General features: G+C 48.2%; 1 protein-coding gene across 2 annotated transcripts in view; it reads right to left on the bottom strand.

Annotated features, from left to right (window-relative positions):
• Window positions 1-291: 291 nt before the first annotated feature.
• LOC103754180 (USP6 N-terminal-like protein) overlaps window positions 292-24342 on the bottom strand; it is a 66002-nt gene continuing 41951 nt past the window's right edge. For both annotated transcript variants that reach the window (XM_029963341.1, XM_029963340.1), the window contains 9 exons: window positions 16844-16951; window positions 12874-12983; window positions 12203-12251; window positions 10611-10731; window positions 9663-9757; window positions 8027-8092; window positions 6547-6646; window positions 5112-5264; window positions 292-4923 (listed from right to left, as the gene is read on the bottom strand). In XM_029963341.1, the coding sequence (XP_029819201.1) occupies window positions 3659-4923; window positions 5112-5264; window positions 6547-6646; window positions 8027-8092; window positions 9663-9757; window positions 10611-10731; window positions 12203-12251; window positions 12874-12983; window positions 16844-16951 (2067 nt within the window). In that variant the 3' untranslated portion in view covers window positions 292-3658. The remainder of the gene's footprint in view (window positions 4924-5111; window positions 5265-6546; window positions 6647-8026; window positions 8093-9662; window positions 9758-10610; window positions 10732-12202; window positions 12252-12873; window positions 12984-16843; window positions 16952-24342) is intronic.

Below are 24342 nucleotides of genomic sequence, written 5' to 3'. Positions count from 1 at the left end.
AGCTGAAGCTTACCCAGGGAACCAGGCTAGCACTTGGGAGAAGGCAACCAGTCTTGCTGCAGCTTCTGTCACTGTAATAAACCTCATGGAGTCTGATTTTATGCTAAACTTCTTTAACCATTATTATTATTATTACAACCATGTAAAACACAGCATCAAATACTTTGGACAGTTTGGATCAGCGTAAAAAGGAATGATAACTTTTCTCCCCCGAAAAAAACTTCCTTTAAAAAAAATAACCACACAGGAAAAAAAGCAAAAAAAAAAAAAAAAAGCACAGACATAACAATGTTTCTTTAAAGTAATAATTATAATACATTAGAAAGAGTCACGGAGGAAGCGTTCCACGCTGTAAACAAGAAAAGCAATTAAAAAGAAAAGCAGATGGTAGCCAGGTTCTCAAAGTGCACAGCTGAGAAACCCTGACCTCAACCACAGTCCCATACTGGAACTCAATTCCATGGTTCCTGCTGCCCACCGATGCTGCAGCCACTCAAAGTGCTCAATCACAAACAAACAACAAAAACAAACCAACCCCAAAAAAACCCAAACCCACAACAATGGTCTTTACATTGACATGGAAGACAGCAAGGCAAAGAGTTGTCTCAGGGCTGCGAGGGCTAAGACAGGGAGAGCTGCTTTCCCAAGTTTGCTCACAGTAAGAGTGCCTTTTGCCAAGGGGCTGACACTGTTATAAGAGGCTGGGCAGGGGGCAAGTGGCTTAGACCAGTTAATTTGGTAAGAGGCAAGTGGCTTAGGCCAGTTAATTTGTCCTGCTGAGCTGCCACCCTCATTCTTCCCTTCCTATTCCCCGTGAAAAGAGCTGAGGATGGGCCAGGTCCTGCCCATCCTGGCTGCCACAGACCTGCCATGGCTGCACTTTTGTCTGCAGCAAGAGGCAGGTCTGCAGACAAGAGGAGGCAGGATTTGTCATCTCCTTGTAGATCATGCTTTGATGTGCTGAAGTAAGAGCATCACACCAAGGAAAGCAATGCATGCTGCTGGCTCCCAGCCAGCAGTGGCAAAGGGCCTCTTCCCAAACCTACCAGCTTTCAGGGCCTGTAGGTTGGAGAAGAGCTTCTTAGGTGGCACAGTGAGGAGCTCAAAGACCTTCCCAGCAAGAAGCACATTGGTGGAAAGGGGGAGCCTTTATTTGCCTGGTCCAAAGGTCACTGAAACCAGCTGGTGGCTTCCCCTAGGCGCAGAGGTGACTGAGGACCTTGCTGCTCATTCCCAGTAGGTCTTGAAGGGTAGGAACTGCCCCCTCAAAATTCATGTTGAACATCATACACCAAACGCTATGCAATGAGTACTATGCATTTGACAGCTCTCCAAAATTAGAGCAAACCACCTTCTTACATGTTAGTACTGCAAAACATCCCAGACATGCTGGATGAGGAGCCCAGGTGCACAAGCAACATGATGTGCCAAGGCTGTGTGCCTGAAATGAGGGAAAATAGGTCAAAATGAGGGGAAAGGTCTCCGCTCCTGCACGCATGAGCCAAATGCTCAGATGCATTAGCAGGAGTCCTATGCAGGCTTCAAGGAGAGGACAGAGCCTCAGGCTACAGAAGCCAAGCCAAGATGTGACCAACAGCCCTCAGATGCTTCTCGTTGCTTCACAGTCAGCTCCAGTGGCCAGTGAGCTGCCAGCAAAAGGCAACGGATATCTGTCCTGAAATACTGCTCAGGTATTTTAACACACAAATAGGTTTAACTATGCAGAGTTACAGGAAAACATACTCTAAATTAAAAACAACTCAAGCACCATTGTCCTAGAAAGGACCAGTGGTGTCTCAAAACACAAATACTGAACATTCATAGAGCACTTTTCCTCAAACAGCAACACTTGACTCCTCACAACACCCCTGCGAGGTAGCTAATAGAGTTATCCCTGCTTTGCAGAGGGAGAGGACAGCCAAGGTTGGAAGCTCAGCAGAAGATGGGGCCTTGGACAGAGCAGGGGTTGCAACAGAAGCTGAGAGTGCTGTGGTCTGGCTGGCTACATCCAAACAAAGATCGGGTGCTCCCTTTGACACTCTTCCTGCTACAAACACAACCAACCACACGTACACAAGGCAAAATAAACCCTGATAAATCATCGAATCATAAAACGTGATGAATTGGAAGGGACCCATCAGGATCATCGAGTCCAACTCCTAGACCCCACTAAGTAATTTAGTGGAGGTTTGGTGCTGGGCTTTCATGTAGGCTTCAGATCAGGTTATGCTATTGAAGCAGCCTGTGAGATAAAAAAAATAGTTTTCTAAGTCTCCTTAGAAACTTAGAGGAGCTTTTGCTCAGAGTCTCTGTTGAAGGGGTGGTAATCTCACCTGCAGCCACCCCTTCTGAACTGCAAGGTCAAAAAGCACATCTAGACTGGTTTATTTCTTGCTTCTTCCACTGATCTACCTTCCTGATGAAGGCCCTTCAACCTCTAGGCATGCAGTAGATGCTGGAACAGGATTTTGGACCAGCTCTTTCAGTGGGGTGTGTCCCAAGGTCCCTGCACATCTCCAACCAATGGCAAGGGCTGTGCAGCAGCAACACTCCGGGATGGGGAGAAGACGGACAGGCCACCAGGACTTGGTGCATGTGGGCACCCATCATGCCCAGGTTTCCTTCCTTGGTTGTTAATTTCTGTGTGGTCTAAACGAGAAGAGCTGAGATCAGACCCTGGGCAATGTGCTCCCTTTCCCCAACTCCTATGCCCTTTCCACCCTGACACTTAACCTGCTCAAAGTAAAAGCGGACTTCAGCTTGGGCACTGTGATTAGATGCCATCGCACCTCCAGCAGCTTGCTCATGCTGACAGGCCTCCCAAGGCAGCAATCCCTTTTTCTGTTTGGCCAATAAAAAGGCAGCGAGCCTGCTCGCCACGCTGGACCTGCGAAGGAAAGGCCAGCAGAAAGGTCACTCAGCTCAAGAGACCAGGCTCAACATTCTTCACTAGCCTTCTCACCTTGAGAACTTGGGAAAAAATGACCCTGTTGGTGGTCCTCCACCGGGGTAACACCAAGCAGACGCCTTAGGGACTCAGCAGCTGTTAAACCTCTTCTCTGGGACACCATCCACCGCTGCGGCAGGAGCTGGGTACAGCTGGGCACTGCTTTGTGGAATTGCATAGAGGGAGCAGCAGGCCAGGATGCCGTGGCCCTGCCTGGAAATCCTGCTGCCTACAACCATGGGTCTGGGAAATGAAATAAAGATCTATTGCTACAAAGGCCTTTGAAACCAATGCTGTGGCTGTGCTGATGGGGCATTTTAAAGAAAGCATCTTGGATTCCTATGCCTTATGCCTGCTTCTCTGGCCATGGGTACCCATGGCAGGCAGGAGCAAAAGAAAACACGCAACACATTCACCAGCCCTGCCTCTTCCCCCAAGCCATGTGGCTCAGGGAGTTTTGAGGAACAAAACATGAAATCACTTTCCAATTTGTCCATAGGAAAGATGCAAATCCAATTTGTTGGTGTCTCCTGTTGCTGGTGGCCCCTGCTTCGTCTCCTCGCTGGGCACACGTACCAAAGCACAGCTCAACATAGGATGGCTGCTGTGCTGTCACCCCAACACAGCCCTGCTGAAGGATGGGGATCCTGTAAATGAGGCAGGGGTGCTGCTCCAGAACCCACTTCCTCTCCCTCGCCTCCCCCATCTCCACTAAAACGTCACTGATTTGGGCATCTTTGCCAGGGGAGGAGAGCCTGAAAGGAAACTGTTCTCTGAGTGAGATTTGACAACCTGTGGTGGTAATTTTGGTTTGGGGCTCAGAGGGGGTCGTGGGGCTTTCAGTGCGTTTAATGGTTTCTGGAGGCTTTTCTGGACATCTACCTCCTCCGGATCCGGCGTAAGAGTTGGTGGCGTGGAGGTGGCAGGCAGGGGGTGCCCAGTCTCTGACAGAGGCAATGCCACCTGCTTTCTGTTCAAGAAGTCCTGCTCTGTTGCATGGGCCAGGTGGAGGGGAGTGACAGTTTTGATAACGATGTAGGGGCTGTTCCCCTCCACCACAGGGGATGATGCCTGCTGGAAGGGGCAGCCCTCACCCAGCTCTGCTCCCTCCGGCTCGCTGCTGGATAAGATGGGCACGCTGCCTCCTGCCACCCTGTCCTTGGGCCAGTGCACAGTGCTGGCGGTGCTCCCCAGCCCATTCTGCAGGCTGGTGAGCTCTCCTGTGGACGCAGCTTTGGATGCTGAGCGCTTCAAGTCCATTTTGCCCAGCAGCACTGCTCCGCAGCGCTCCTGGTCCACTGCCTCCCTGCGCCCACCCTCGGGGGAGCCGTCGTTCTGTGACGTGCAAGAGAGACGCCGGCAGCTGCCCAGCAGGGGGTGGGGGGGTGCTTCAAGCGCTGCATCTTCACACAGGGAAGATGCTTGTTCTGCCGGCAGGGCAGCAGGATTTGGCTGCCATACTGCATCATCCGTAGTGGAAAGCTCAGCAGTGCTCAAGTCAGGAGGAGTTGGCCTGTTTTGGAGAGAGGAGTCTAAGGAGCTGTGCTCAGCTGGGGCATGGAGGGGGACTCCATGGTCCATCATGGCACAGTCAGGAGCAAGAGGAGGCTCCTCTGGAGGCAGGGCCGTGGGCAGGAGGTGATGATGGGCTTGTGTCTCGCCTTCCTTCAGAAGAGATGATGGCTGCCCGTCCACAATGGGCTCCACCCGGCCCTGCTCTTCCAGTGGCCACCCACCAGGAGGAGGCAAGTTTGTTGCTTCCGCTGCTTCACTGCCCTGGAGAGTGGGAATCCTCTCTTCCACCACTGTCATTCCTCCTGGTCCCTCAGGAACTCTGTGAGGATGGGGCTCCCTGTCCAGGGTGTGCTCACCCACCCGGCCATTCTGGCTGTTGGCTGCTGGGTTGTCCTTTACAGCTACTGGATTGAGAGAGAGCTCCAGGCCCAGGGGTTTCCTTGGAAACTCTTCAGGCTTTGCTGCATTGAAAGCAGAGAAAACAAAATAAGACCAAAATTGTGCATCAGTCCATTTCTGTACGCCCTGAATGCAAGGAAGGCAGATGCTCCACCCAACAGGTGCCAGCCTTTCTGGGCTGCCCCAGCTCCCAGCTAACCAGCGGGATGCTCTGGTCCCTGCTGGGCTGCCCACCTTCCCCTCTACCCACCTGGTGGTGGGAGGTCAAATTTCATCTTTCGCAGTTCAGTCATTGACACCTGCAGTTGCTCGATGACTGCATCGTCCTCATACTGCAAGGAAGCAGCAATTTTCTCCTGCAGAAACTCACGTAAATCTTCCAGTGTCATCTTCAGCAAGCGCTCTGGGGAACAGAAGAAAACAGTAATGATAGCAGCACAGCCAAATTGCAGGGTAGCATGAGCGTGGGTTGCACTGCTTTGGTTTTATCTGGGATTCTGCTGCTGTTCCCACTCTGCAGTGAGACAGCCTGAATGTTTTCGCCCCTCTCCCACCTTTCCACTGTTGCTCAGGGTCATCAATACATGTACATATCCCTGTGCCACCTCTGAGCAGTAGCTCTGCAAGGGCAGGACAATGGCAAGGCTGGGAGCTGTGCTGACAAGGATGCACGTTTTGGGCCATTTCTGGAAGTTCTCACCAATACCTCTAGGAGGAGGAAAAGCTCCATGAGACAGGCCCTGAGTGTCAGGCTGAACAGCTACTGCTGGCAGCTGCTACCACCAGCCAGGGATGCCAACCTGCACCAGCCAGCAGGCAGGGATGCAGGCAGAGGTGCTGGCCCTCACCAGGGTTGCAGGCAGGGGTGGGATACAGTCTGGAATGGGTTGCAGGAAGGGATGCCAATCTGCACCACACATTCCTCAGGGAGGAGAGATTTCACAGGCAAGCTGAAACATCTGCCTGCCTGCCAGTTTCCAGCTTTTTGCAGACAAACAGGATACTTCAAGATTTATTTCTGGATAGCCTGTTCTTCATTTAACTGAAGGAAGAGTGGGGGGCTGTTTGCAGAAGCCAACACACGCAGTCCCAAAAATCCCGCTGGCCTAAAGGTTTCCAGCACACACTCCTGCCCCAGATCAAGGTCACAGAGTGACAGAGCAGGGCTGCGATCTTATGGCAGGAGAGGGGTTCAAAGTCACAAAAGTCTCATGGCAGAAACATCACTGCTCTAATGTTATGCAAGAAACCCAGGTTTTGATCAGTTTAGAAGTATATTAATGGATTTACTTCTCCTTCTACAGACTCTTCAGCTGAACCACCACCTAGAGTTCTGCAGACAGATGCTGCAAAGATGCAGCAAAGGAAGATGCTGCAAAGTGTGGCAATTGCTGTCGGTATTGCCCCTAAAAGCCTGTTGATAGAATATGTGGGGCACATACACAGAATATGTGTAGAAAGAGGCAGCTGGGAGCGTTGCAGGTGAGGTTTGTGTGTGATGAGCACAGCACATCAACCCTTGCAGCATCTCATTTCATCCCCAGAGCATCAGCTCGGGACTGTGACTTCTGTGGCCAGCGCAGGGCCTGGAGAAGGCTGGAAGTGGCCAGCAAAGCATTCTGGGTCGGCAGCCCAAGGGCAGCCCAACGCAGGGCCATGCGGGACACAGTCTGCTGGGACCTTACTTTTGTGCAATTTGAGGATGGTGTAAGCCATGGCTGTCAGCACACGCTCCCCTTCCAGGATGTAGATGTCCCACAGCCGCAAGGTGAGGGTGAAGGGCGTCTGTTTCAAATACACAAACAAATACACATAAGGGATGATGATACAGAGGTTGGTGCCATCACTACACCCCCTTGCACCAAAACACACAACACAGCTAGGCTCTGGAAGTCATGAATTCATCTATTACACAGAAATATATCTTTTCATCTATGGTTTTGCCTTAAAGCTAACAACCTTGGGTGGCTGGGAAAGTACTTAAAACCCATCCATGAATGCAGAAAAATGAGAAGCTTTCCTCACAAGCATGCTAGCACATGGATTCCCCTATCCTGGAGGGAGCACCATCATCTTTCAGCCTTGCAAGCACACAAAACAACTCCTGTATGCATCCAAATTTCTCAAAAGAGCTATTTAGGGGATAGGTCTGAAAGCCCAATGATGCCTCACTAAGCATTAAAAAATCACTCATTTGGTGTCCAGAGGAGTGGTTTTCCTTATACACAGACTTAGTTCTGCCTGCTAGAAACACCTCTGCAAGAGGTTTTCATTTGCACCCACACCCAATCTGACAAACAGGAGTGAACTGATATCCAAAGTGATGGAGGAGCCTTATACCTCCCAGCAAAGATCTAAGGCATCTCACTAACAAAAAAGTCTGTACTGGTCCTACTGTGACATGTAAGTTCAAATTTAGGATGCTGCACTCCAGACTTTGGCACAACTGACCATTGCAGCTCTTTTGCCACATGCTACTGCAGACTTTGCATTTTATGCAGCTTTTAGTGAAAGACTGCAAAGCAGTGAGTCCCCTCTCAAGGGGAGGAGGTCATCCACTGTTTTACAAGAGACAGGGCATCAGAAAATTGAGACTGGGGCACACAGATGTCCTAAACATTAGCAAGTCTGGACATTGCATTCAAGTGTGCAAGCAGAATACTGCCCCTAAAAATAAAGTAGTCTTGGCTCAGGACTGGCAAATTAGCTCTGAACAAATCAGGGCAATTTTCTCATGCTTTCACACGTTTCCAGTCCCAGCCCTCTCGTCTGCCTGCAGCTGCTACACTGCTATTTGTTGAAGTTTGTGCCCCCAGCTCTTCTCCTCCCTATGCTGTTTCCAGAGCCCAAGTGAGGTTAATTGCCTTTGCAGCAGTGCCAGTGGGCAAAAGAAAGATCTCTCCCAAGTTTAAAGCTCATGCTGCTGCTGCTGAGCCATCTCCCAGCAACTGCTTTAGATGAGGCAGCAGGAATTGGTTTGTCATCAGTGACATGCAGTTATTTTTAGCTTCTCCTTTATTAATTTGTCTTATGAGAATGTACATAGTATCCCACCTTATAAAATATTAACACTTTCTTCAAAGTATGATATTTAGAAAAAATCCCTGGCAGATTAACCATGCATGCAAACAGCAGAGCAGCAAAAAACCCCCAGAGCATCCTCACCCGGTCAATGAAACACTGCAGGAACCACTTGGTTGTATAAATCCCTGTAGTCATCTGCTCTTTGTCCTGGGGGGAGACAGCAAAGAGAGACAGGCTTTCACCAGGGTGGCTGCTGGAAGTTCAAACAGCTCATAAGGCTTTGGGGGAGGTTGGTTGGTTGGTTGGTTGGTTGGTTGGTTGGTTCATTAATGCTGGGGTCTGGGTTGCAGGATCTGGCTGTGGTTTGTCTCCCAACAAAGCCCCTGCTTTAAATACCAGTTTTGAAGCCCTCCTTTGGCCAATCCTCGATGTCGACAGACTTCAGTTACAACTTGGGACAGGAATTTCTAGGAGAAGCTTTTCTGGCCTGGTACCTACTCCAAGGGATTTACAAAAACCTTTGAGGAACCCAAACCACTCACTCCTTGCAGATGACCATTTTTGTTTCCATAGCAATTCCCATGCAAGCCTCTCCGAGCACAGTCAAGCCAGCTTTAAAAGCACCACCTCATTTGCATGGCATGGCATGGCATGGCTGCTGCAGGAGCAGGACAGCCTGACAGGCTAAGGAAAGCTCTTAGGAAGTCTTAAAAACCTCACCATCATCACCCCTGTCTAACGGTGCTGGATGCACAGTGCTCTGCCCGTGCACAGAACTGACATAACCGCTGCTGCAAAGCCAACAGAGCGGTGGGGGTGGGAAGAGAAAGAAGCCCATGGGATTAACGTCTGACTCAGGCCTTTGCTCTTGACTGGTGCTGAGTACCTGCAACCCTGGAGAGCCTTCAGGAGCAGGAGGCATGAAGCAGCTTTCAGAGTTATTCCCACCCTCCCTCCTCTGCTGGTGACCATAATTAAGTGAAAACCTGTCCTGGCCCTGTTTCACTTTTACAGGCAGGTCTGGCTCGTTTGTAGTATGGAGTAAGAGCTGTTGGAACTGATGGAAATATAAGCAGCTTTTCCTGGAGCTGGGGGCCACCAAGCCCTTTGGTAGCATAAGAAAACTTTAGGAGTCTGGCCACTGAATGCCAACTGTCTACAGCAAATGCAAGGGTGGACAAGGCAAAAAAAAAAAAGGGAGCAGGTGTTGCAAAACAGTTGCCTAAGATGTTAGACTGCAGTCGGTGTGTCCTGCAGATGCTTCTCCAGCTATCAAACAGGCCTGTACCATCTGCTAGAAAGAAAACCAACTGGACATGCCTGAGCAACAAAACACAACAGCAAATCTTATGTGTCTCCTGTCTTTAAAAAACAGCAAAGCACTTGGAGCTAATAATTACTGAATTAAGACTCCAGAAAATTCAGCATCAGACTTTGGGCTTTGCAGCTGGTATAAGAACACAGTCCAGCCTCACTGCTGTATGGAACAGCTCCTTCTGCTGCAGGCCCTGTAAGCCTTTCTGCCTGGCTTTCCTAGGGAAGCCTTTAGATTTTAGCAGTCCCTCCACTAATGATGACCAGCAAGCGAATGATAACCATTTGCCTCAGCAAGGTTGGGGCACTCCATTTAATAAATGCTTGCCTCTCTGTGGCTGAAGCAGTCCAACATGGTTAGAAGTATGTTCAGTTGTGCATCTGTTTGGCAGAACATTACATTAACTGCTTTAGCATTAAAATGGGGTATTATTTTATAGGAAGACTGATAGCAAAGAGATACCATGTGCTTCTTCAGTTTGGGAAACAGTTTGTTTAAAATCTGTTCGTGGTGAGCTTGAAACCTCTGCAGCTTCGGGAACCCAGGAATGAAAAAACCTTAACAAGAAAAGATGAGAGAAATAAAAAATAATCAGAAAAGCTCTGGAGCAGGGACAGGGACAGCCTGATTTTCTAGAAACTCATCTCTTCAATTGCCTGTTGAAGTCAGCTGGACCACAGGGAGCCCAGCTACCTCTCTCCCAGAGTCCGTCCTTCACTCCATCTACATGGACAATGGGACCCTCAGACCAACCTCAGCTGGTCCTTCTCAACCAGCCCCATGGACCAGACCATGCACCTTCCCCAGCCCACCTGCCTGAGACTTGGCTTGGCCAAGACCTCTCTGAACACACTTCAGTGCTCACCAAGGTTCAGAGAAAACCTGAAGATGTTTGAACACTACAAGCTTGTGCAGTGCCCTGTAATCTCAGTTAATCACATTTAAGACTGTCCAGAGTTATCAAGGCTTAGCCCTCTGCCCATAAAATAACCACAAGTAAGATGAAAGGATCTTTAATTCGTTTGAAGTAAAATAATACAGCACATGTGGTGGACTTACATCCACATTTAATGGATGCTCTTGGATGTACTTCTGTGAGACTTCTTATAAACTCATAATCTTGAGTTAATTTACTGCCAAGGGCAAAGCACTCTGGAGGGAGGATAACACCTCTGTGGAAGTGTTAATTACTGAGCACTAAAGCTCATTGTCGATAAAACTAATTTTTTTCTGATAAGAACTTGTCTGCCTCCAAGAGCAAAGTTCAACTCCATAGTCAGGCTGCGTATATAGTTAAGCCTTACCCACTTTAATTAAACAAGTATGTGAGGAGAAACAAGGCTCTACTGACCAACTAAACAGCCTTCCCTTCTGTTGCCAGACACCCATCCACATCCCCCCCAGCCTTACCGTGCATGGCGTGTCGCTGATTGGTCAGCAGCTGTGCCAGTGCCCAAAATGCATCTTCTTCATTCAAGTACATCAGGAGGATGGCTGCAATCTGGCTCATCCCTTGGCAGTAGCTCACTTCCTGCAAGAGCCAAGAGGGACACGCTTACTACCATAATGCTAAAACTGTAGAAGCAGGTCAGGCTGCCGATGCTTCCCTCTCCTCTTTCAAGGTTTGCCCTGTTTCAATGTCTTTACCATTTATGTCCAAATTCACAGCTCCCACATGTCTACAGCATCTACTACATCACTGACTCACAGTAGATTGGGTTGGAAGGGACCTGCATAATCATTTCGCCCAACCCCCCTGCCATGCACAGAGACACCTTCCACTGCACCAGGTTGCTCAAAGCCCCATCCAACCAGGCCTTGAACACTGCCAGGAATGGGGCATCCACAGCTTCTCTGGGCAACCTGTTCCAGTGCATCATCACACTCATTGTGAAAAACGTCTTCCTTATGTTCAAGCTAAACATATCTCTTTCAGTTTAAAAATGTTGCCCCTTGTCCTGTCACTACGTGCCCTAATAAAAAGTCTTTCCATCTTTTTTTTTTATAACACCCTTTTATATATTAAAAGGCTGCAATGAGGTCTTTCCAGAACCTTCTCTTCTCCAGGCTGAACAATCCCAACTCTGACCCTTTCTTAACAAGAGAGGGGTTCTGGCCCTCTGACCATTTTTGTGCCCTTCCTCCAGACCTGCTCTAACAGGGCCTCCAGCAGGAGGTGAGGGGTTTGAAGGCACTGTTACCCCACCATGCCTCTGCTCCCTGCTCAAGCCTGGAGGGTGAGGGACAGAAACCCAACATAAGAGGTGCCTGCAGCTACTTCAAGGAGATGGGATGACAAACAGCATGTGACTGATGCTGTTTTGGATTCCTTCAGCCATATGAGCACTGAAGTAATTAAACAATAAATAAATGTGATAAGCATTTATCTGGTATGAGGGAGGCTCCTTGACTAACCCCTTGAGCATCTTCTGTGCCTCATGGGGTAACTGTCCCCTCCCGGAGATGGAGGCTGTAGGTTCAGCTGCTAGTTTAGGTTTATTCTGCCTATGCCCTTCAGCTAAAAAATGACTGGTTTGCTGAAATAAGTCAGTGTTTATAACAAGGAATGCCATTTGGTGTAAGACAAGAAGGCAGAAACATGGCAGACTACCAAGAGACTAACTAGTGTTGCTGGAAAGCCAAAGGGCAATCCCCTGTTCTTTGCTGACTCTCACCCAAACTGAATCTGCCAGATGTCATTTACCAGGTGACAAAACGAACAAAGGAATGAAACAACTATGCAAAGACTCCTGTACTGCCTGAGTCTTGCAGCTGTCTGTATAAGCCAGCATTAGGACTTAAAATTGGAATTACCACTGGTTAAATATGTGTGTGTCTATTTTATATATATATATATATAAAATAAATATTTTGTATATATATATACATACAAACATACTTGTCTACATATATATATAAAATGCTTTTTAAAAATCTTTACATATATATATATATACATGTAAAGCACAACACTATTCATGTTGACTGGACTTACTACTTACGGTGTTATAAACAGAGTATGCTGACAAGACATGGAAGAGTGCCTGTTGCCTGGGGAGAAAGAAGGATATTAAAACACTTGAGCCCAAAGTCTCCAGCTTTGTGACCACATCAATGCATACACAGAGAGCAAAGACCCTGAAAACACCCAGCCAATTATGCCTTTTGCACAGGAGCCTCCTGCAAGGAGCAGGTCTCACAAAACTAGAAAGCACTTCCTCAGAGACTGTGTAGGGCAGCGAGGTGTGACCCATCCAAGTGACAAAGCCACTTTGTCAAACCTCTCCGACTCCATCTGTTGTGGAGACCCCGTCCCACCCAGATCCTGATGGGCCCACTCCATCATCCCAGCCATCCCAAACCAAGCCCTCTGTAACCTTGGGGGACAAGGCACTGCAACAGGCTGGTGGTGCTTGGCTCAAGAACTGGAGCTGAATGTGGTGCAGTGTGGACCTCTCTGAAGGGAGAATCAGCAGCCCAACATGTGTGGGTTGTATTGCGTGGTGAGGGTTTGAGGAGCAGGCAGAGATGGCTTTGCTCTCCTGTGAGCTGCTCTGAGCCAGGGTGCCGGTGGCCACCCCAAACCAGGGGACTGCTGGCCCCTCTCCAGCTCATCCCCCCATATCCACTGCCACCGGCGTCTGTATAGCCCCGCGAAGCCTCCTGTACTCACTTCACTCCGTAGCGATCCCGAAACATGATGTGGTTTCGGAAGGTGCGGTTAACATCCAAATCTATCTGCTTGATTTCCGATGAAAAACACTTTGCTTGTTCTTTCATTTGCTGGACGGGACAGGGACAGACAAGAGGCAGAAGTCAGACACCATCTAAGTCCATGCCTCTCCCCCTACAGTGGGAAGTCAGGCTTCCTACAGCAGGAGTGGCAGCTTGTGAGCTGCACAGAGGTATCCAGAGCAGGGGACATTGCCACCTTTCAGTAAGCAATGATATGCAGCCTGGAGGTGAATCCCCAACCCCTTGTCTGTGCTGCTGGCCCAGGAGAAGGGGACGACCCCACATTCACACGTTACGACAGTGGCAGCTGCCAACCCAGCCTTCGCCCATCTTCCAATGCAGATACTGAGTTTTCAGAATCTAAAACCTTTACAATTAAATTCCACTTTGATTTATTTTGATTTCTTTGTCTGGCTGGCTATCATAAAGCATTGAGAGCTCTGTTAGTGCTTAAGGAATGATAAACTTCCTTAAGGAACCAACATGCAGGTGTACACACTGAGTCCCTGAGCTTTTCAAAGGCTCAGTCATAACAAAGTCCAAACTGTTATAACAGACTCTGAAATGATCTCCAACTACTACTCGCCCTGCAGAAGAGAATCATATAAGATTTAAGGAGTTTCCATTAGAAAAGCAGTTCTGGGGTATTCCCTTGGACTGGTGCAAATTTAAAGAAACCAGCAGAGACCAGAAGAGAAACTAAACCCAAAACCAAGAACTCCCATGTTCCCTCCATGCTGGTTAATCATTTAAGGCAGCATCACATAGACAAAGGACTTAAGTCCAGTGCAAAAAAAGGAAAATTCAAATGAAAGTGAAGACCCCCTCAACCAATTGTGCCCTCAGAGTTTCAAGCTGAAGATGCTCCATGGACAAATCCCACCACAGTCCCATTCGTAACCCACTGTTCAGCCCTGTGCTGCAGGCAAAGGCCATTATGCAATAGCCAAGGATCTCATCTCACAGCCTTTAGATACTGCCAGTGATCCTGCCCTCCTCCTTTGATAGCTACGGAGCCAACTGCATGAAGAAAATACATTTTGTGACTGAGCTCGGGCAGACTGAAATCCACCGGCAGGTTCGAGGCAGCGGAGATGAACAGCAAGCCCACCCTGCCTTAAGCCCAGGTTCAGGACCCCTCCTGGGCTGACACAGGAGACAGAAAATAACACATCTGCACAGATGCTTATTATCTGCTCCAGCAGCTTCCATCCTATGAATGCTTGTCAGCCTGATACCAGGTGCCTCCATGCTGTTGTTGACCTCCTGAGGTGGCCACATCAGCTCTGGGGAACATCAAAAGGTCAACATTTTGGGCAGTCACAGCATCTTGGGAATATTAACTCCAACCTTGAAAGCAACTGTGTGGAGAAGCAACAGTATAAGGGCTATTTTGAATTTTTGCCTGCACAAGACAAGGGAGGATAAAAGCAGCCGCAGAGTGAAGGTCTGATGAAGAACATAATTTCCCTGCTGTAAATACTGTGCTCTCTGCATCTTATGGATACTTGTCCTCTATAAAGCAAATAGACTACCTGAGAGAAGAGGATTATTCATATCCACTGGGTCAGTTCAGTTCAAATTTCCCCGCTAAAGTCCCTCTTGTTTTCCCTGCCAGAATAACATGGCAATCTCTCAAAGACTGTAAATAACCCTACTTCAGTTTGTTTTGAAGTACTGCATCTGAATAGCAGGTAGGTTGCACAGCACTTTGTCGTCTCCATGCACTCAGAAGACTTTAGTAATTGCGCAGATGTTAAAAAAGAAAACCCAGGTTGGGTTATTCTCCTTTTTTTCCTCTTTAAGTATACTGGGGGTTCCACAGCTGCTCTGCAGTTGCTCTGCTGAGCTCATTAGCACTGTGAGCCCTGCAAGCTGGTGGCAGAACAGAGGCTGGGAAGCTGAAGGTCCTGTCCCAGAGACCTTGTACAAAGCAGCGGGTAAAAGCCAGGATGCCTCTGCTCTGCCCCATGGCCAAGATGTTTCTCCTGCTGCCTTCTCAGCTCCCCTCAAGCCCTCCAGTTGTGACTAACAAACCCCAGAGGAGCAGAGCATCACAACCACATCAAAACTAAGCATGGCATGTCCCATGGTAGCCTCCGGGCTTTTGTGCTACAGTTCACACCCCAGGGAGAAATGGGGTGGCCTTGGGACCAGCCCCTACATGACTCAAGTCTGAGGCTTAGTCCCTTCTTGAAAGCAAAACCCCTCATCCAGGATCAGCACTGAGCCTCTCCTGGAGGAAATTAGGAGAGAGCTAATTACTGGCAGCAGGTGGCACCAAAGAAGAGGCAGATTAAGATGAGCTTGTAGAGGGTTTGCATCCAGCAAAGCTTATTAGCCCTGAAGCTCCTGTTTATCGCAGACCCCTCTGGAGCACAGATAAACTCCTTTCGACTTTCATTTGCTTGGATTGCTTCCCTGCCTGTGTAGCACAGCTTCGAGGGAGGGAGTACAATTTTAATCTGTGTTCTGGGAGATCTTCCTTATCTCTGCTGACTGCAGTGAGCCCAGCCCGCCTTCCCCAAGCCCCTGCCTGTGCCCCCATCCCAGCGGCACCTCACCAGTAACATCTATGCCTGACTGACTATAATGAGCGTTATCATCATCCCGCTTAATAGGCAGGGATTTTTAGAAATACCTGCTGGAAGCAGCACTCAACCTCCTGCCTCTGAAAAATAATTGTCTCCACAACACCTCGCCCTGGTACGTGATGCAAGCTAAATCACAACAGAGGTTTGGAAAATAAGTTAATTATCAACCAAAGGCTACCATACTGCCTATGGAAAGGAGCCAAAACACCGGAAATAAAAATAACAAATACAAGAAGCCCTGTCACTTGGGTTCCTGTTCAATGCATGCTACAGAAACTGCTTATTTAATGACATGGAATCCAAGCCTGAAGCATGCAGCGCTCTGGTAGGAAGCAATGCAAGGCAGGCTTTTCTCCTACTTGCAGAGAAAAGAAGTGATTTTTAACAGAAAAGTAGTTTTTAATATTGATTTTTAATAGAAACGTTCACAACAGTTATAAAGAATTGAAGATGGAAGATAAAAGAATCCCCTTCAATCCAAGCTCTCCCAATGCTGTCAGTTAACTTTTGGCTGCACATCTAAGTGGTAAGCCAGGACCCTGTGCTCAGAATTAAACCAACTTACAAGATCTGCCTTCACCCCACCCTTATTTTGGTTTCTTGACTAACAACCGATTGCTGGCTGGTTTAGGGCTTCTCACCTTGCTGCACCTGGGGATTTCAAACTTTCAAGCACACACAGAGGTTTGGGGTACCCCCATCTAGCACCTACCTGCTCCAGGGTACTCGTGACTACTCTGCATCACCCCAGGGAGCTCAGGGAACTGTGAGCGGTACCTTTGCTAAGCCTTCCCTCACTTTTTCCTGCATCTCTCCCTAAAGATGCAATAAAACTGACAGCAACTTTGCTTGCAACTCCCAGCACAACAGATGGAAGCAACATATTACAGAAAGCAGCCAGCTAACATGCTAAAAGACCCCAGCTTGATGTACTTCCACTGATAAAGAGTTTATACCACTTGTATTTTCAGTCCCCACTGAAAACGCAAAGGGTATAAAACGCCTTTCCTCCTCAGAGGTCGCAGAAGTTCACAGACAGGATGAGGCCTCACCACCAGCACACACCCTAGGGCACTCACCACGCTGCTACCCTGTGAGGGAGCACACAGGGGCCATGCAATTCTCCTGCCCATTAAAGCATCCCCACAAGAACTCCCATTTCTCTCCTGCCCATGCCAGTGGAGATGGAGACGCCTGCATGCACCACGGGTCCAACTTGCCCTGACTGATGAAGCCCCACCTAACCAGCCTCCCCAACCAATCTAGCCTCCTCATCACCTTGCTCTTGTTGTCTTTGCCAGGAAGAGCTCATACCTCGTATTTTCCTTCATTCTCCTTCTTCATCTTCTCGACATCCAACAGAAGTGACCAGACCTGGCCTCTCACTTGGAGTGGGATCCCTTTGTACACTCGCCGGCACATCTGCAGGGAAGGAAACGTGTGCAAGGTTAGCTGGTCCTGCTGGTGGCAGAACAGATTTTCTCCATGGTTTGCTGGGGCAGATCAGCAGCCATCTGAGCAGACACCCCAACCGGTCACTTCATCTGCCTGCACTGGCGCATCTGATGGATGAGCTGACTACCTGCATCCATTGAAGACAACTACTCAGTCAAAATCATATAATCATGGCACCATAGAACAGTTTGAGTTGGAAGGAACCTTACAGATCATCTATTTCCAACACCTGTTTCCTGCCATGGGCAGGGACACCTTCCACTACACTGGGTCGCTCATAGCCCCATCCAACCTGGCTTTGAACACTTCCAGGGGTGGGGCAGCCACAGCTTCTCTAGGCAATCCATGCCAGTGCTTCACCACCCTCACAGTAAACAATTTCTTCCTAACATCTAATCTAAACCTGCCCTCTTTTAGTTTAAAACTGTTCCCTCTTGTCCTATCACTATCTTCCCATGTAAAAAGTTGCTCTCCCTCTTTTTTTATAAGCCCCTTTTAAGTACTGGAAGGCCACTAAGAGTTCTCCCTGGAGCCTTCTCTTTTTCAGGTTGCACAACCTAGCTATCTCAACCTATCTGCAGTGGAGAGGTCTTTGTTAGGAAGCATTGCTCCTGAGCTTGGGGGAGGCAATGCCTGAATATCAGCCAGCTTCCTTGGATGCTTCTTCCCTCCAGGGCTTTATCCCATGGTACTCTCCCAAGCAGATCCTTGAAGAGGACAAAGTCTGTTCTCCTGAAGTCCAGGGTAGTGAGCTTGTACATCCTCCTTGCTGCCCTAAGGATCTTGAACTCCAGCATTTCATGGCCGCTGCAGCCAAGGCTGCCCTTGAACTTCACATTCCCCACCAGCCCCTCCCTGTTGGTGAGAACAAGGTCCAGCATAGCATCTTCTCCTCGTTGGCTCCTCTGTCATTTGGAGAAGGAAGTTATCATCAATGCATTCCTCCCATATTGCTTATGCCCTGCTGTGCTGTCCCCTCCAGCAGATATTAGGGTGGCTGAAGCCCCCCATGGGGACCAGAGCTCACGAACATGAGGCTGCTCTAACTGTCTCCAGGGCCTCATGTGCTCAGTCTTCCTGGTTGGATGGCCTGTAGCAAACCCCCACTAAAACAACACTTGTCCCTGTCCTCCCTTTAATCCTGACCCACAAGCTCTCTGCTCCTCGTCCATTCCCAAGCGGAGCTCCATGCACTCCTCACTGACAGAGTGTGACACCCACTCCTCATCTCCCCTCCCTGTCCTTCCTAAAGAGCCTGCATCCTTCCATTCCAATGTTCCACTCCAGTTACAGAAGCCACCCCACTATGTCTCCATGATGCCAATAGGATCATAGCTCTGCAGGCATGCTTGCCCTTGGACTCATCTTCAAAGACCAGATGCAGCACCCTTGGCTTTGAAGCCTTTGATCTGACCTGGCATAGCTGTTCTCATCTAGATGCTCAGGGACTGACAGAAAAACACATTTTTCCTTGGAGAGGAGAGCCCTCACCATGAGAGCCACAAAGATGTGTCCACAGCAGCTTCACAGTTTGACAAATGGCAAAGCAGATTGCAGGCTACACCAAGGGCTCTCCCCTGAACGTGCAGGGCACTCACCAGGCAAAGAGGGGGATTGGTGACAAACATGCACATGTTCACTTCATCTCACAGATGCTTCTTTCCTTTTTCTTGCCATAAAGCCCTTTCTCTCTAAAGAGACCATTAAATTTCAGTGCAAAATGGAAAGAAAAAAAAAGCTTTTGTTCCATTGCTGACTTCTTCCATTAAAAGAAAATGCTTCATAAAAAAGAAAAAAAGCTCCATTTTGGAGTATTTTCCACCCTTTCATTCATCCCACCCGTGAAATGCCTTGCAGCTGCAGCACAAAACCAACTGGAGCACTCCTCCAGGCTCCTGAGGACCTGCAGCACATGCCCAACCTCCAGCCACGGAGGGTATTTATGTTGTGATGTGGTGCTCCCTCAGAACCAGACAATCCCTTGCAAGGGGACAGAAGTGCTGGATTTTCAGTCATGGGAATGAGCTCGAGGCTGAGCAGGGCAGCACCCAACCAGGCAATCAGCTTGAGCTACTGTCACTGCCTGGTACAAATGTACCTGCCCACCTTCAAAATCCCTCTTTTTTTTTTTCCAAAGGTTGTTCTGCTTCATGCAATCCAGGCTGATGCAAGAGAGGGGGGGCTGCAATTGACAGGGAAGCATTGAGATCCTAGTAGAAGGTTTTCTGGACATGGGCCTGCTGCACTATCTTTGCATCTCTTACACCAAACTGAACATCTGCTCTTGCTACCTTTCCTTTCTGACCCACCTCACACCATTGCCTTTTTTATTTCCAACTTGACTTTTTAAAGCCAACTTTTCACAAAGATATAAGGACCATAACCACAGCTGGCTCGCAGCCTCTGCAGCACAGACCCATGCCCCTCTTTTGTTCCTGTCTGCACAGCAGCACTGTGCCTACCCAGGGCAAAAACCAGCAATGGGCTGAAGAGCCAGGACAAGATGAGGCAAGACAGGAGGTGGAGTTCAAGCAGACAGGCTAGGTGACAGCAAAGAATTAACACCACTATCCCAGCCAAAATAGGTATATAAACCAGCTCTGTAGCAAGCGTCAAGATCACCATGCAGTACTAGTAGAACTAGATGTGTGTGGGAATGCTTTTGCACCCCGTTATGATAAATATTTCAGTATTTCTGCTGTCACAGGAAGTGTCAGTGTAATGTATCCTGATCCTGTAAGTGTAATTCACATTCAACATTCAAAAATCCATTCTCTGCACTTCCCAAATCCTTGCTTTGCCCAAGTGCTGCTTAGCACCAGCTTTGAAGGTCCAATATACAGCCAGGACCAAATCCTACAGAAATCTTTTACCAGATCCTGCCCTCCCCTCTGTCTACCTCAAGGCAACCTCAATAGCAACAAAAGGCAACCTCAGTAGCAAGACACATCCATAGAAGGCCATCATCCTGCTCAACAGCATCCAGCATTTTAAGACGGACATCACTAATTCACCATCTGCACATCCAGGGGAGTTGGCTCTGCTCGTCCAAGCTCACGTGGGGAGGTGCTTCTGAGGACAGCAAACCTTCACACCATGCAGGACAGCTTCATCCCCACAGGTGAAAGACCCAGTTCCTGAGAGTCATTAAATCAGGATGAAAGAAGTGCAATGCATCAAGAGACACAAAGGTGAACCACATCCCCAAAGCAGTACTGGCAAGGCACCTATGAAAGCCTGGCTCCTGCAAGCACTCGTGCCTTCATGAAGCAAACGCTGAGATGGGATCAAGAAACTGGAGTCTGAACCAATTCTGATAAAAACACCGATTCGGAAAAAATTATTTATTTCCAATGGATTAGGAGAGACTGACTGACAGCTGCCAGGGTAGGTGATGCTTAGCTCTGTGGGAAGAAAATAATTTTGTTTTGAATTCCCAGAGCTGGTATTGCTGTACTTTAATGAGTGCAACCCTCAGTGGCATATAGTAAATGTCTCTAATGATTTTCTTTGCACAAGTGTGGAAGGAACAGGAAAGTTACAAAACATGCTGAGATGACACTGAACTGAAATGCCTTCATGTTATTTATTCAAGGGCTTTCCTCCTCCCACCGCCTCCAGATATGAAAGTGATAAAACCTCGGAGCTGTGAGTCACACAGAGGAAAAATGAGCAACTTTTCTGCACTGTGAAACTTAAAGGAAAACAGGGAAGTTACCATTACAAGCAGCATTTACGCTGGGACGAAGTGACAGAGGTAAGGCATCAGGTGATGACAATTCCTGTTTCATGTGAGAATCAAAAACAACTCTCAAGGTCACAATCTTTGATCTCTTATGGACTGCTCAGCCCTTATAGATGGGAAGGGAGCAACCAGATCACGTGCTATGCAGACTGACAGACTGACCAATGCAGGGCAGGAAGAATGGACATCACCCCGCTCCACAAATGGAGCTGCTGGTGGTCAAAGCAATAGTTCAAGACCCTGTGCAGAAAAGCCATGTCAGCCAAGGACTGAACCCACAGTGTTTAAAACCTGCTGCAGATTTTGTCATAGGATCATCTTCCCTCTCTAGGCTTTAGCATACAAAGGTTGTGGCACAGAGGCCATCACCACCCCATCCTTATCTCTCCCTTCCCCATGTATTTTCTTCCTGGTAATTGGGATGGGGAAGCCTATAGAAGTACAGACCTGAGCTCCATCTTCCTGCATCAGAAATCTCCTCTGAGAAGTACCCAACAAAGTGCTCCAGGTCATTAACTAGAAGAGTGGAGTTACTGCCTTTAAAGACAGAACATGTTTTTGCAGTAGTTAAGACACTGCAGTTAAAAAGGGGTTGGGAGACGTGGGTTGGTTTTTAAAGCAGAATATACACATTGCAGTTCACTTTCACACTTTGCAGTCTGTCACTGTTAGCTTCTCAGCCTTGTGCATGGCTCACCAGGAAGAGACTGCAGGAGCAATGCCCAAATCTCGAGTATGCATGGTGATATCCCTTTCAAGTCTCTTTCTATACCCACATACATCTCCAACGCCCTGAAGTGCAGGGAAGCCCCCCTTCCTAAATTCCTTTAGGGCTCAAAGAGTGATCCTTCTGAAGAGGAAAGACTTCTTCACATCCTCTACCAATGATGCACCAGGGGAAATGAGCTATGAAGATTTTCACCACCACCACCACGACAACCATCACCCCAGAGAAGAGGATTTCTTTTTCGTACCACAAAGCCAGCTGACTGCACAAAGATGACTGACTGATGATGTGGCTGTGCAAGACACCTGGCAGATGGGACATCACTGCATGTGGCTTTTTTTCCATACAGATAATGCTTACTCCCAACTCAGCTGCTGTGCCTGCAGCTGGAGCCTATGCAGCTATGCCAGATGAGGTGCCACCAGGTCTGCAGGGGCTCCAGCAGCAAAGCAGGGGCAAATTTAAATCCTAAAGCTGATGGGCTGTGGGTAGGCATTTACCTTTACTGCCTGGGCTACCTTTGGAGGAGAGAAAAATGCAACCTGCTCTTCTAAAATGGAAAAAAAAAAAAAGGCAGGTGAAGCCACCCTGCAGCTCCCAGATGCAACCCCTTTTCTTTCCCATAGCATTTGCATGCAGGAGACCTGACTTCAGCCAACCCTGACATGACAAACATCTGCTGGCTCTCCCTGGCATTAGCAGACTATTTGCTCCTGGGGGTCTGTGTCAGTCCATACAGATCCCCAATTCATCCTAAACTGCTTTGCTGGCATGCACTGGATTAAGTGCCCTGCACTCCCATGACCTTAGCAGAGACCAGGCTACCCCCATGCACAAAGGCAGGCTTTGCCTAAAAACCAGACATCTCTGACCAAAGACATCCCTTTTTAATGGTCCCATCCCACATGGACAGCAATAAGACACAGCTTGCAAATGATGCAGATGTCATATCCTCTCCCTACGACCGATACTTCTGGCTGAAATCCATCTATTTCAGGGCTATGATGAATAAATTATCCCACTGTTGGAGCACACACAGCAGAGCCTTTTTTCTCTGCAAAACTGTGCTGCCTGAACTGTTATATTTTTACACGCACCAACCACTTCCTAACCTTCCCAAGCAGAGTCAGGTTGAGATTTAAACCTGGGTTCAAACCAGCAGTGAAGAGGACAAAGACCACTTGACCCTCCCTGTGCTGAACCCCGAGTAACACAATTTAGCACTTCTTTGCAAGTTTGACATAGCTTAACTCTGCAAAACAGTGTGGTCCTTTCATGAACTCCTTTATTTTTGTGCCCTTTCCCTTGTGGAAGTGCAGCCAGAAAAAAGCACTATTGCATCATTCTAACCCCACCCATGTGAGGAATTGTGCTGGTGTCACTTTTTGCTGATGTTGCTACTGAAATTAAATCACGTCGCTACAAAATGTGTCGAGAAGAGACATGGAGACAAATCTGAAGTGATAACGAGCACAGGGAGCCTCAGGACATCACTTTAATTAAGATAATCCTATTTGTTTCTCATCCTGAAACAGGTTATGCCAGAAATTATTTTAGGTATGGTCAGGCCATTCTGGGCTAGGAACTGTAAAAGGTCTTCCTCTTTTTTTCACCCTGATTTCCTATAATCTGTGACAGCCACAAGACCCAGACTGCAACCAGCAGCACACAGGGATGCACACTGGCTGCAGGTGAGGGAACAGGAAGCCCAACCTGCTGCTCTCTGGCAATGGCTCATGCCAGGGGTCTGAAAAAGCTGCTTTCTTGCCCATTGATGGGTAACTGCTTTGGAGTCAGCACCCTGGATGGGTACAAAACCTCCCTCCTCCTGTGGACATTTCACAACACAGAGACTGAGACAACAACCTAAGCCCCGATCGGGTACAAAGATGCTGCAAAACCCAGTGGCCTGCTTGGTAAGTCCCTTTTCATCAAGCACTCAATATGATCAGATGTCTGCCAGCTCCAGCATATGAACTGGAACTCAAAAGGTTGGCCCTGAAGTCCAGAAAGTCCTAACCTGGAAAATAAGACAGGTTTCTACATCATTCATGCAGTCAAAGTCAGGGCAATTTCTCTGTGAAACTGCCTGTGATTCCTGCAACAAGATTTTTTTCCTTCTAAAAAAGCACAGTGTATCAAAATGAACATCAAAGGGAAGATTCCTGTCTTCAGTAAGAGGAATTTTTCAAAGACGACATCCTAGTCATTGTTAAAATAACATGGAGCTGCTGTCTTGTGACACTCTGGTTTCTATCATGTCAGCAAAGTGGAAAAGACAAACCTGAAGAAAACGTGCAAGGCAGATGTGTCAGCCTGAGTGCTCAGAGAGGGAACAAAACCAACCCACTCTGCTTTAGAAAAATCAGATCAAGGGCTTGTCAGATTTACTTTACTTAGAAAAGAAAACGTAGCCATCTCAAGGGCATGACTGTGATCCCAGCATAAGGTCCTTGAAATGCCACAGCTGAACTGCATCCAGCCGCTGTAACAGGAATATCTGAGCACCTTCCATGCTCCTGACATGAGAGCATGGGGTTGCACATCTACGTGAAGGGTACAACCTCATTTTACTATTTTTTCAAAAGCACTTTTTTGTGCCTCTCAGGGTCTGTGTGGCTGCTACAGACCTCCCTGCCTGCACTTGTCTTGGCACAAGGCAGCAGGGTGTTAGGCTGGACGGGACTGAAACCAAAGCTCCTTTCTACTCTGGGGTCACCAGACTGCTCCCTTCCCTGCTTGGGGCCAAGCACTGCTTCTCTGTCTGCTGGGAGAGGGGACAGCCATTTCCAGTCCCCCAGCATGAAGACAATGCCATCTCTGTGCCCAAGAGTCATCGACCATTTACAGGCTGTTATAAATAACATCCTTTATTCTACTACAAGA

The sequence above is a fragment of the Manacus vitellinus genome, unplaced genomic scaffold (genome assembly GCF_001715985.3).
Source record: "Manacus vitellinus isolate BGI_N305 unplaced genomic scaffold, ASM171598v3 scaffold_59_pilon, whole genome shotgun sequence".
Taxonomy (NCBI): domain Eukaryota; kingdom Metazoa; phylum Chordata; class Aves; order Passeriformes; family Pipridae; genus Manacus; species Manacus vitellinus.
Note: the sequence above shows the minus strand (reverse complement) of the source record. Positions and strands in the feature narration are given on the sequence as shown.